At 37.9% G+C, this 13,426-nt stretch overlaps 1 protein-coding gene across 5 annotated transcripts in view; it reads right to left on the reverse strand.

Moving 5' to 3' along the window:
- Positions 1-6,156: 6,156 nt before the first annotated feature.
- Positions 6,157-13,426, reverse strand: part of HOMER1 (homer scaffold protein 1) — a gene marked incomplete at its 5' end in the record, with an annotated part of 446,553 nt that continues 439,283 nt past the window's right edge. For 3 of the 5 annotated variants that reach the window (XM_084881322.1, XM_084881321.1, XM_084881323.1), the window contains one exon: positions 9,503-9,741. In XM_084881322.1, coding sequence (XP_084737448.1) covers positions 9,553-9,741 — 189 coding nt within the window. In that variant the 3' untranslated portion in view covers positions 9,503-9,552. Of the gene's footprint in view, positions 6,409-6,597; positions 6,663-9,502; positions 9,742-13,426 lie in introns of those variants that run through there. The other 2 variants (XR_014794824.1, XM_084881324.1) reach the window with 2 other exon arrangements.

A 13,426-nucleotide genomic window follows, 5' to 3' on the forward strand; every position in this document is an offset into this window, starting at 1 on the left:
GTAAGGCTACACCATGTTAACATCAATTAGGTCCTGGGGTCCGAAGCCCAGAAGCCCAGCAGGCCCAGGCAATCAGAAGGTGGCCTCACATTTTGGATGTGAAGTACTTCATTTCCTGGTTAACAGAAGATAATAACAAAGGATTTGTTTGTAAGCCTGAACTATGCTTGGTAAGGATCCTACTGATTTAGTATAAAATTAAATGACAATTAATCAATCTGATTATCTGGTGTCACCTGCCAGCTCTTCTCCAGGTCATTTGGACCTTCCGACCTCCATTTCTCCCTGCACACCCCTTTCAGTGTCAGGGCTCTCTAGGGCTCTGTTCCTGTTGTCTTCACCCTCTCTGATTTCATCTCATGGCATCAACCACCTATTTTCTGGTAATTTCCAAATCCATTTCTCTAGCCAACACTCCCTTCCCAATCTTCAGACTCATAAGACTTCTGGAGAAGTACCTCCAACTCAACAAACAGAACTTACATTTCTTCCAACCCAATCTGGAAATCTAGAAGTCCTCCAGCTACCAAGCCCTACAAGGTCTATTGGTGGTGGGTACATTGTTGCAGGCCATCGTTTGGGAGTGCAAAGGATATGACTTCGTTCTTCTCTGTTTTGTTCTAAAACATGTTCTGCATCAGAAACACTGGTTTTGTCAGTTCAAGATGAGCTCAACCAATTAGGGCTTCCCACCTCCTCTCTGGGGTTCCAACTAGGTTTCATGTAGCATCAGGGTCCTTGGAGCGCTGGGAGAGGGGTGGGTTCTGGTCCCTTGTCTACCTCTCTCAGTGCTGGCATTTGCTTCCACAACTAGGCTACCTCCGGCGCTGGCCACTGGCACCTTTCTGCACCAACATTCACTGAGCTAGCTGCCCATCTGATCTGGTCTTTGGTCCCAAGTGACTCTGTCCTAATTCCCTGGCTCCTTGGTCAATAACTTTGCACCTGCTAGAGAGAGTCAGGCAGGGAAACGTTGCAGATGCCTCCCTGTGCCACTCTGGGCTCCTAAGAAACTTGTTAGGGACTCCCTTAGTTTAGACACACCGTCTCACCATTTCTCCTCAGCATCTGCTATATCACCCTGGCCAAGAGGATACCTGGAAACTGAGGTATGGGTGTCTTCTGCTATTCAATTCTCAATCCCGTGGCGTTCACCTATTTGTCCCTGACTTAAGGCTGGTGTGTTAAAGGGAGGGGGCAGTGCTCAGGGCTTTTTCTTAGTAATACTTATTACCTTCTCGTTATCTTGTTTCCTTCATTTCCTCTTTCTTATCACATTAAAGTTGTTGTTTTCATCTGATTTGAGAGAAGAAATTCAAAAGTAGAGAATTGACTTTCTCATTACTGCCCTAACAACCCAGTCCTGAGGGGCAGGGAATTGAATGCTTTGGCTGTTGTCTGAATTGGGAGTAAGGAGAAGGAAAAGGATTAATAGATGCCAGGAAATAAACAGATTAAAAATTCTAAAATGGCATCCCATCACATACCTTTTGAATATATCTCATAATTAGTTCTGCTGTTTTCACATTGTTTTTAGTTTGTTTTGTTTTTTTTGTTTTGTTTTTGTTTTTGTCTTTTACTTGAACTTCTACAATGAAAAAATGAGTTTAGAATCCTGAATCTGTTCTTGCAGAACGTTTCTTAGTTCAATCTCCCCCCATCCTGCAAGATTTTCTGAGATATAATTGGCATATAATATTGTACAAGTTTAAGGTATACAATATACAATTATATATATAATACCACAATAAAGTTAGTTAATACCTCCATTAACTCGAAGAGTCAAATTCATTCTTGATACTGTGGCCAATGATTTGCTTTCTCTAAAATGTAAATCCAATCATGTTACTTCCCTCCTCCAAGGTTTCAGAGACTTTCCACTGCCTTTAGAGAGTCAGAACTGCCATGGACACGAAACAAGGTCTCGATCTGGAATCTGTCCACCTCATCTGCTCAGGTGCCCCAAGCTAAGCCACTGATGGGTCCATCAGGGAGTTAGACCGCATTTGAGGGTATGGCCCTGTGCTCTTGTGATGCACCCTTTCCCCTCAGCTCTCTGGCCATCACCAGAATTTTCTAAGTAGACATCTATTTATCTTTACATCTCAGCTCAGATGTCACCACTGATGGACTAACTCCTTCCTCTGTAAGTCAGTGGAAGCAATAACTCCTTTTATCACAACACACATTGCTGCACATATTGAACACATATGCTTTCTTCACTAGACTGTTTATTGCGAGAAGGGACTATGTCTTAGATCTGTGCGTTCCCAGTGCCGAGTGATATTGTAAGTGCTCACAGAATGTTTCAACTGGCGGGGGAAGCGTTACACTCTGTGTTTGTCTCACATAACCCTGTGGGTTCCTGAGCCGTCCCGATGGCACTATCCAACAGCTGGTGGACTAAGTCAAGGTTAAAATTTACATTGGGCATCCCCTTTTCTAAGACAGCAAGCATATTCAGTTGTTCAACACATTTATTCAACAACTTTTTTTTTTGTCCAAAGCATGTGCTAGGTGTTAGAAATATTTCATTTAGAAATATTTTCCTCAGGGTCAGTTAAAACATTTTTTGAAAATTTCAGGAAAACTTAAAACATCCAGAGCCTATCCAGATTTGGATTATAAAAGGTAGTGTGGAGAATTTGGTAACTGGGTATTAATCAATCCTATGCACCCCTAATATTTAATTAGTAGTCTCAAGTTCAAGAAGAAGGTGGTGGTATAAAAGAGAAAAGAAAAATATGCCAATGCTTAAACTGTGACATATCCATAAAGCATAACTCTGAAGGAGTTAAAGGGGGAGTTGTAGGTCTATTTGTACCAACTTGGTCATAAAAGAAATTAAGTAAAAAGTAGCAATTGTAGAACAAGACATGCCATATAAAATTTATACGCTCCCTGCCCCCTCTAACAACTAAAAATATCTATCAACAAATATATTTTGTATATAAATGGATATAAAATGCTGAAAGGACACATATTAATTAGATTATGGTAGCAATTTCTAGGGATAAAACTGAGAACTTTAGAGTAACTTTTGCTTTATCTGTACTGTTAAAAAACATTTGCAAAAAAAGTAATCATGTAAGAACCACTTGCATAATTAAGTTTTTTTTCCCATAAAAAAAGTAGAGAAGACAATACTACTGTAACATGGAGAATACTTTTTCTCATTAAGTGATATATTGTGAATTTAAACTTTTGTACCTGTACCTGCCTTCTTACAAAAGGCCTGCCGCTCCTAGTTGGGACACGATGGAGTGGATTAACAGGCAAAGGACCTGTGTTCTATTTCTTGTTCTGCCTCTTACTTGGCCAATCACTTAATCTTGCTGAGTCTATGAAATCTATAAAATGGGATAACAAATACGGTTAAGTCACGACATTGCTGGGAACTTGTGGGATGGCCATGCACCATGGACTGTGACGTTCTATGTTTTACACTATCATAAATAACGGGATTTTAATGCACAGAACGTACTCTAGATAAAGGCTCTGCTAAAGGAGACCAAGATTAATCACTAAGTAGAAAAATATGAACAAAGGTGGTTTAAAAGTCAGTTTATTTGACAATTCACAAGTGATTTGTAAGTTTTATGGATTATTTGGAGCCAAATTTGAAAACCAGTAGCTCCGTTTCTTCCTGGAATGTCTGACATGCTCTAATTCACCTAAGTAGTGCAAGTCATGTCTACTCGAGGAAATCAAGCTAATTTTAATTTTAACTTAAACTAGACATAAAAATCAAGTAACAAATACAAGGAGTATTTTGTTGTTGTTGTTTGAGCTTATTTCTACCAGAGATAATTTGTATACAGTTACCTGTTTGTGAATCAATATAAAAAGAAGAGTAAGACAACAGAAATGTTAATTCTCTGAACTTTCTATGTCTATGGCAATGCGAACACAAAATCACCTGGTCCTTGAGGTGAATTCAGTATCAAAGTAACACACTGGAAAAGGCACATGCAATACACTTAAAGCTTCTAGAACTTGACTTTGAGGAGAGGCAGGTGAGCCACAGAAAGATAATAAGTTCTACTAGGAAAGTGTTAATTCTTCTTGTCTCTTGTCCCCCGACCCCCACACCTTTTAGAAATGACAGAAGCATGGAAGCTATTAAAAGGAAAAAAAAAAAGTAGCATTTAATCAACAAGTCAATAAGAAAAATGAAGTCATTTTCATAAACATTTGAAACTGGGCTTATGAAAGACAGCAGTTACCACATGTAGACCCCACTTTGTATTTTGCTTCAGCTGTACTGAGAAAGCCCTGATTCACACTAAGGAATAGTAGCACTTCTTTAGTAGCTCACCTCGAAATACCAAGATGCTCTTCAATTTACCAGAGATGGCCTTATTCTGCACCTGCACAAAAACCAGTTAACCTGGTGCTGATGTTTGGTGGATTTCAATGTTTTGAAATGTTATATATGGTGCACTGAAGTTTGCTGGTTTTGATTTTTTAAGTTAATATATATTTTAAAATCAGACTTTAATAATGGATCTCAATAGAACACAGTTTGAGTATCATTGCCTCAGACATGAGTTTATTTACAGGTATTATTATCGTGTGAAATCTGCCAGGTTTTCTGACACTCCACTCCAAGCTTCCACGAGTTCCCACACTTTGGCTGTTCACTCTTCCCTCTTGGCCATTCCTTCTGTTTCCTTGACAAGCTCTGGTCCTGTCCTGCACCTGGCCCACAGGGACAGGTTCATCTTATTTTCCCCATTTCTTGTGCCCTCAATTACCATGAGCTATGCTGACAACTCCCAGATACCTATCTCCCAATCAGCTAGCTCATATTTCTCTTCTAAGCTCCATTTAGACTTACATCTCACTCAGATGTTCTACAGACCTCTTAAACTCAACACAGAACTCATCATTCATCTTGCTTTGTCCCTCCTCCTCTCCTGAATTTGCTCTCTCAATAAATGAGATTGTTCATCTGGTTGTCCAACTCAAGAGAGCTAGGAATCATCCCGCATTCTTCTTTTTCCTTGTCACCTACATTAGCCAATCAGTCCTACTAATTCCACCTTCTAAATACTCTCTGAACATCTTGTCCATTCCCACTGCCACTGCCACGATGGGGGACTTATCATAACATTCCAGATGTTATTTCTCTCCCTCTGTCACCCGTTTTTGGTAAAAGTGACTTACAATGTTTCCTTTCCATCTAGTGTACAAAGCACTAGGCAGTGAGTGCTGACTGGGTTTTTGAGGGTTTTTTCCTAAGATGAAATCATTAGCTATTTTATAAGACAATATATAAACAAAAAAATGAAAAACATTTGCCCTGGCCGATTAGCTCAGAGCATCGGCCTACAGACCAAACAGCCCCTGGTTTGATTCCCAGTCAAGGGCAAACACTTTGGTTGCAGGCTCCCCAGCCTTGGTAGGGGCGAGTGTAGGAGGCAGCCAATCCATGTGTCTCTCATGTCAATATTTCTCTCTCCCTCCTCTTTTCTCCCTTACACTCTCTCTAGAAATCAATGAAAAATATATCCTCTGGTGAGGGTTAAATAAATAAAAACATCATGTCTTTAATTCAATTCACTGTTTTCTATTTGTGTGACATCTACATATCAGATTCCCATAGAGAAAAAAAAATGTCATAAAAATGTAAGGTCCAATTTAACGCGAATCTGAGGAATATCTCCACAACTAGAGTAAGGTGAATGATGCAACTATTGCCATTTTAAAAAAATCCATTTCTGATAATTTTCAAAATACTCTTACATGAAAATCATCTTAAAAAAATAACGGTATAAGCCGCTACTTAAGAAATTTTAAAAAATATGTCATTCTCAACTACTACTTATATGGAAGTTTTCTTTCGTAAGTTTTATATAATTTACTTCATGAATGATAAAAAAAACAATGCTAAATATCCAGGAGACGAAAATTCATTGAAGACCATTTTATAACTTCAAGCACAGAATTTTAGGATGTTAAAGACATTTGATGGCAACTAAACAAAAGAATTTCTTGAAAAACAAACAACAAACAAACACTCCCACCTAACAAATATCCCCCCTGCCTGCCTCCACTCCAGAACGGACAGAAATCAGGACAGAAATCAGGTGCGCAGGAGAGCAGGCCAGCTGTGTACTCCAGAGTTAAATGAAAACATGGAAGACTGTAGCACACGTGTTAAAGAATGAATTTAATTTGAACAAGGAATTTAATTCTTTAACAAACCAATGAGTTTAAAAAGTTGGTACTGGTTTAATTTTGAGTGTCCCTTTTTCAAGTTCCACTTGGGGGGGAAAAAAGTGTAAGTTTTTTCTCTACTGTAATTGCTTCCCAACAGTTCAATGACAGCAAAACATTAAATCTATGATGGTGCTGGAGCTCTTCTGTAAGGGCAGAGATGCACCTTCATGAACTTTGTAAAATCTGCAGTAAAGGAGAGAAAAAAGAGAGGGGAAGGGAGGAAGGAAGGAATGAAGAAAGGAAGAAGGGGGAGAGGGGAGATAGAAGAGAGGGGAAGGGAGTGAGAGGGAGAGGGAGAGGAAAAGGGCGAGGGAGAGGGAGAGGGGGGGAGAGAGAGACCAAAACTAATTTTCCAGGCAGGAAAATACTTACAAAACCTTTTATGTCAAAGTTAGGGTTTCACAACAGATCACACTAAATGTAAAATCCAATAGCACCTGTAAGATTTAAGTAAATGCTGTCATCACTTGAATGCTTTTTTAAAAAGTATCTGTAAAAGACTGAGGGGAAAAAAGATAAAGTACATTCTCCAGAGAACAACAAGTGTATTTCAAAATAAAAACTGTATTTTTGTCTTTTTTTTTTTTTTCCAGTTGTTTTTTTGTACAAGAGTTCAGTTTTCATATAATAACTTATACACAACGGGATCACCCTCTGCTCTCCTTCCTGTGTCACTTCGAGTCCACATGTTCAGGCTACAGTCCCCAGCACTGTTTTCTGACAAATATATTACCACAGTTTGATCTAAATATAGATACATTATATAATATTTGCCTCTGGGAAAATCAAATTTTAATATGCAAACTTTTATTTCTATAATACAGAAATGGAGAAAACTACAGTAGGCAAACAACCTAATTATGACTTGAAAATGATGACTCTCCTACCGTAAATCAATGTTTAAAATAGTCTTAAGATTTTATTTATATGTGCCCTTGTGTCCACCTTATCCCATATACTGTACACGTCTAATGACAACCTGGGAATTTAAAGGTGCAGCCCTCAAGAAATTGTTAGATCACTTTTTAAAAAAATTAGGCTCTATTGGACAAGGAAAAAACTCAGAAAATTTCCGATTTTAAATTTCATATAGTAGGAAAATATTAAAAAAAATTTCTGTATATACATATGAGTATATGTATATATTGAGTTACACACATCTCACATATCAGTACAACTCAAGTGGAGACATTTTGATGAGTTATTTTCCCACTATATAATAACTATGTCAAAATTTAAAAATATCTTATTACATCGTTAAAATAATTCACTTACCATTTCAACAGCTTACACTGTTTACTTATTTTTATTAACTCTTCATATCTACATTCCCTGATCCCTAGAGTTAAATCCCCTATTTAAGTCAAAATCTGGTGCTCTTTGTTACTCAGAAACTGATAGATAAAATCACATCTACTTCAAAATTCTATCAATTAAATAAAGTTTTATTACCTGATTTGTCAGACAAATATCTCAGCTCTGAGCTTGTGTACCTACATTACCTTCCCTGTAATACATAGGTGAGCAAAATACCCTAAAATAGATGGAGGTAACTCACATGATGTTATAGCACATATAATACATGATGATCAAGTGTCTGATAAAAACTTTTCAGAGACATCTGGAAACTCACTTTAGAAACTAACTTTAGAAACCATTTATTTTTCACTCTAATATAAATTAATATGTATGTATTTCCATACATACACATACATATATAAAACAAAATTGCCTATGCTGAGTAGCTGTTTGTGAGTGAAAAAATGGTTACAAATTGATCAATTAGCTTAATTTTGTTCTTAACAATTCAGTCTTTTGGGGGTACAAACCAAAAGTCAGTGCACTTTGTAGACTCCTCAGAGTCAGATTCCCAAGCATACACTTTAAAAAAAGAACCCTCCTCAACACCGCAGGCATTGTACAGCGAGAATACATGGACTCCGATGCAACTCCTACTCCATATGCAGACTAAACAGCACGTGCCTTACTTTTAAAATAGCTTCTTAAAAGAAATATATAAAGAAATGCATCTTTGCTAAAAGTCTTTTAAAATTACATCAAAACAACATTAAAACCTGTTCACTGAGAAGAGCCTATTGAATTGAATTCCTGTGTTGAGATGCCTAGTTAACAGTTCAGAATATTGCCTTGTGAGGTTTGACTAGAGATGTGGTTGGCGTGGAGATCCAGACAGAGTACACGGCTCAATCCCAGTAGTCCTCTGATCCGCTGTTGGATGGAAATGGATCCCTTTTAAAATATCTATACACCTGAAAAGGATCTATAATAAACAGTTCCCCAATAACCACAATTATTTGTAAATTGAAATGCGTTGATCATCCAGAAAAGGTTTCTTGCAAAAGATATAAATAAAGGTAACTGCATATTCTGTAAATATACTTAACATTGCTAGGCCAGACCGTCAGTGACGGGCTGCTGCATTTCAGTACTGTGTCAAATTTATTAGAAATTTAAAAAGAAAAACTTCTGAGGGACTCAGCTGCCTTCGTTAGTTGGCTTTAAAATGTATAGTAAAATGGGAGACAGTATCTTCTCATAAATACATGGGATCAGTATGGAAAAGTAAACTATACAGTGACAAGGTTAGAGAACACCAGAGTGCAGCAGAGTGGTCACCAGAGTGAAATATCTTCCCGCATAAAAAAAAGGGAAGAGCTCTACACACCCTGGCACAGCAAGCATGTTTCAATCAAAGATGCAGCGCGCTCTCACTCCTGGCAAGAATTAACTGGTAATGACACTGCTTCCCAACAGTGCAAAAATATCCTGAGAAATTATTCAGATTATAACAAAAGGGCTTTCGTCACTAAGTTATTTTTTTGTGGGTTTTTTTTTTTTTTTTTTTTTTTTTTTTGCACAAAACACAGCTTTAGATATCATAAATAAATTAAGTTAAAAAGCAGATAGCCTTCACTGTGTTGAACACAAAAAGGGGATGTGACCCAGACATTGTTAATTCTCCCATTGGCTAATATCAGGAAAAAGAAGAAGAAGAAAAAAAAAGAAAAGGATTGCATTAAGTGTCTACTTGTAATTTCCTAGTTAGCTATGGCCAATAATATACATGGAGGTAATTTGTAGTTCAAGTGTTTCATCTCTTTTTCCCCAACTAGCTACAAGCTGGATTCTAAAATTTACACTGAAATATACAATTCCAATTTTCAAAAAAAATCCTCCTCCTGGAGGAGTGATATTTAGATTTTTTTGTGCAATCTTGATGCAGAGCCCAAACAGTCCTATGAAGGGAGACAGTGTATTTTCTTTTTCTTTTTTTTTAAATCAATTGGCACTGAAATTTCACTTTCCTTAGCTGCATTCTAGAAGCTTGGCCAAGTTATCTCGTAACTCCGTTAGTTCAAAGATTTTTCCATCGAGAATTTCTAAGAGTGTCTTCAGGTTATTACGAAAAGCTTCTTGTTCATTCTGACTTTTCTCCAGACGTTGCTCTAAGTCAGACAGTTGTCCCTCCAGGTCTTTGTTCCGAATTTCTACTTCCTTTAGAAACAAAAGTGCGATATAGATATATATATATACATGTCAGTTAATGATTTAGAAAACGATATAACTTTTGTTATTTCCAATATTGTGGTAGTTACGAATCTCAGGTTAACACAATTTTAGGAGAGATTTTAGACTTCACCATCCAAGAAATCCATGTGGTTTTACTGTCTGGTTTGTTCAGGAACCTACCTACCCATCTAACAAAAATTTCCTGACTGCTTACTTTGTGCCAGGCAAACCCCTGGGCACTTCAAATACCGAAACAGTACTGAAGACCCACTTAGAGGATTATCCGCATCTCATTTCTATTTCGGCTACCGTGCTGTTCCTAATGCACAACTGTTCGCAATCTTTGGTGAAAGCAGGCAGAGAAAAAGAGGGAAGTTAATGTTTTCTCCTTATTGGCAATTCTGGAGAAATATTGAGAGAAGAAAAATGACTTCCTAAAATGGAGTTTTAGGATCCTCTAAATATGTTAATTATTCTTTGTTTTGCCACAAGAGCGAATGAATGCATGTGATAGAAAACATAGTTCAATTGCTAAAAAACGATAGTGAAGATATATAATAACTACATATAAGAATTGTAAAGATAATAATTCCAACATACTAGAAAACAAGGAAAGAAAAAGAATCACACACAAAAAAAGGAAACTCATGGCAACAAAAACAATTTTTTAACACATTAAATTCTGGCATTTGGTATTTAGAAGTTTTTATTGCTCTAAAAATGCTTCTAAATGTCACAAATATGGTAAGCAATTCTATAAAATAAAATAACATAACATGAGCTTTGATATAATTTCAGTAAAAAATAAAATTGAGGAAAAAAAGCAGAAAACCAACTATTATACTTTAAATAAGCATATGAATTACAGGTAAGCAATGAATTGGCAGTTACAGTAGTCCCCTTATCTGAGAGGGGACATGTTCTAAGAAGCCCAGTGGATGCCTGAAATTGCAGAGAGTACCAAACCCTATATATACTGTATTTTTTCCTACACATACATACTTATGATAACATTGAACTTATACATTAGGTACAGGAAGATATTAACAATAAAATAGAGTATAACAACATACTGTAGTAAAAGTTATGTAATTGTGGTCTCTCTCCCAAAATATCTGGTAACTGAGTCAGCAACTAAGTGACCAACAGGTGGGCAGCCTATTCAATGTGAATACGCTGGACAAAGAGATGTTATTTCCTGCGGCGGAACAGAGCAGGACAGCTGAATATTTTATCATGATGCTCAGAATGGCATGCAATTTAAAACTTATAAACTTTATTTCTGGAATCTCCCATTTAATATTTTCAGATTACAGTTGACTGCACGTAACTGTTTTCTGTGCAATCTTGATAAAAAACGAAAACCCTATGTAAAGAGGGGGCTACTATATATATAAGCTTTCTAGAAAGCTCACTTTTACATCTGAGAGACTGAGGTGACTGACACAATTTACATTCACGTATGCAAATTCTATGGAATAATAAAAACATTTTGGAGAAACCAAAATGGCGGTATAGGTAAACACCTGAACTGCTGCCTTGCACAACAATTTTAAAACTACAACTAATGGACAAAACGGACATCATTGAGCACCACAGGAAGGCTGGCTGAGTGGAAATTCTACTAACAGGAGGAAAGAGAAAAGCACACTGAGGCTCACAGAAACTATGGAGGTGCGCACGCTCAGAGAGGGCTGGCAACTGAGTACATGGCTGGCTTTCTCAGTTGGGAGGGAGACAAAAGATCCCAAATGCTCTGAAAGCCAGATCTGGGTGAGACTCATACAGGGAGAAACTGAACTGGCTGGTAGTGGGCAAAACTCGAGAGCGGCTTTCTCTGAGAGGTGCTTGCAGTGATTACCTCGGGACACTAAGGCTTCCATCCTGAGATCCCACCCCATTAAGCCATTGCTGTTTGCTCTGCCCTGAAACTCCACCCCATCTAAACTGAGTGAAAAGGCCTTTGCATATGAATGGCCTGTTTCTTTGAATTCTAAACTTACCTAACAAACGGCAGCTGAGTCAGTGAGACCCAGAACATCCAAAAGAAGGCCCAAGGCCCCACAGTAGCTTGCATTGCTTCACAGCTGAACCTCATCTGGGCATCTCCAAAACCCAAACAAAGAGGAGGAATCTGCAGATCTCTCTGTACCTCCTGCTGGGTGGCCTCCGCCAGAGGCTAAATTAGCACCTCCTTGGAGATCCAAGAGCCCGTGTACCCAGGGGTCAGAGTGGAACCACCCAGATTACAACTCCTCTGTTCCATAAGGGACACAACTCAGGGGGCAGACTCAGTGAGCACCAAAGCCCCACTGAAGCCAGTCTTAACTCATAAAGGTGTCTGCAGCACAGTTCTCCCATAGTAGACACAGCTGATCCTCAAAGCCAATTGGCCACGTGGTCAATTCCTCCCAGTGATACCAACAACAATCAAGGCTTAACTACAAGACTGTGCACACAGCCCATAAAGGAGTTCACCAAGAGTGCCCAACTGGAGAGGATGAGTCACTGGGCCCAATAGGAAACCTAGCACACAAAGCCACTCTATCAACTTAGGGAAGCAGCCAAAATGCAGAGACAAAGAAACAGATCACAAAGGAAAGAAATGGAGGAAAGCAAATGATTGGATATAGAGTTCAAAACCACAGTTATAAGGTTTATCAAGAATTTTCTAGAAAAGACCAATAAATTTAATGAGACCTTCAAGGAGATGAAAAAGGACCAACTAGAAATTAAGCACACACTGACTGAAATAAAAAATAATAATCAGAGATCCAAAAGCAGACTAGAAAATCGCAAGAATCAAGGTAAAGATTTGAAATACAAAGAAACAAAAAACACCCAATTGGAAAAGAAAAAAAAGAAAAAAAAATTTTAAAAATCCAAAAATATAAAGATAGTGTAAGGCGCCTCTAGAACAACTTCAAGCACACCAATATTCGAATTATTGGGGTGCCAAAAGAAGAGGGAAAGCAAGGTACTGAAAACTTATTTGAAGAAATAATAACTGCCGAAATCGGTTTGGCTCAGTGGATAGAGCATCGGCCTGCGGACTGAAAGGTCCTGGGTTTGATTCCGGTCAAGGGCATATATCTTGGTTGCAGGCACATTCCCAGTAGCGGGTGTGCAGGAGGCAGCTGATCAATGTTTCTAACTATCCCTCTCTCTTCCTCTCTGTAAAAAATCAATAAAATATATTTTTTTAAAAAGAAAGAAATAATGACCAAAAACTTCCCACCTGGGGAAAGAAACAGACTTACAAGTCCAGGAAGCGCAGAGAACTCCAAACAAAAGGAATCCAAAGAGGACTGCACCAAGACACATCATAATTAAAATGCCAAGAACAAAAGACAAATATTAAAAGCAGCAAGAGAAAATCAGTTAGTTACCTACAAGGGAGCATCCATATGAGTGTAAGCTAATTTCTCAACAGAAACAATGCAGGCTAGAAGGGAGTGGCAAGAAATATTCAAAGTGATGAATAGCAAGAACCTACAACCAAGATTACTCTACCCATCAAAGCTATCATTCAGAATTGAAGAGCAGATAAAGAGCTTCACAGATAAGAAAAAGCTAAAGGAGTTCATCACCGCCAAACCAGTATTATATGAAATGCTGAAAGGTATTCTTTAAGAAGAGGAAGAAGAAAAAAGGTAAAGATAAAAATTAT

Source organism: Pipistrellus hanaki, assembly GCF_964339955.1.
Source record: "Pipistrellus hanaki genome assembly, chromosome: 4".
NCBI lineage: Eukaryota > Metazoa > Chordata > Mammalia > Chiroptera > Vespertilionidae > Pipistrellus > Pipistrellus hanaki.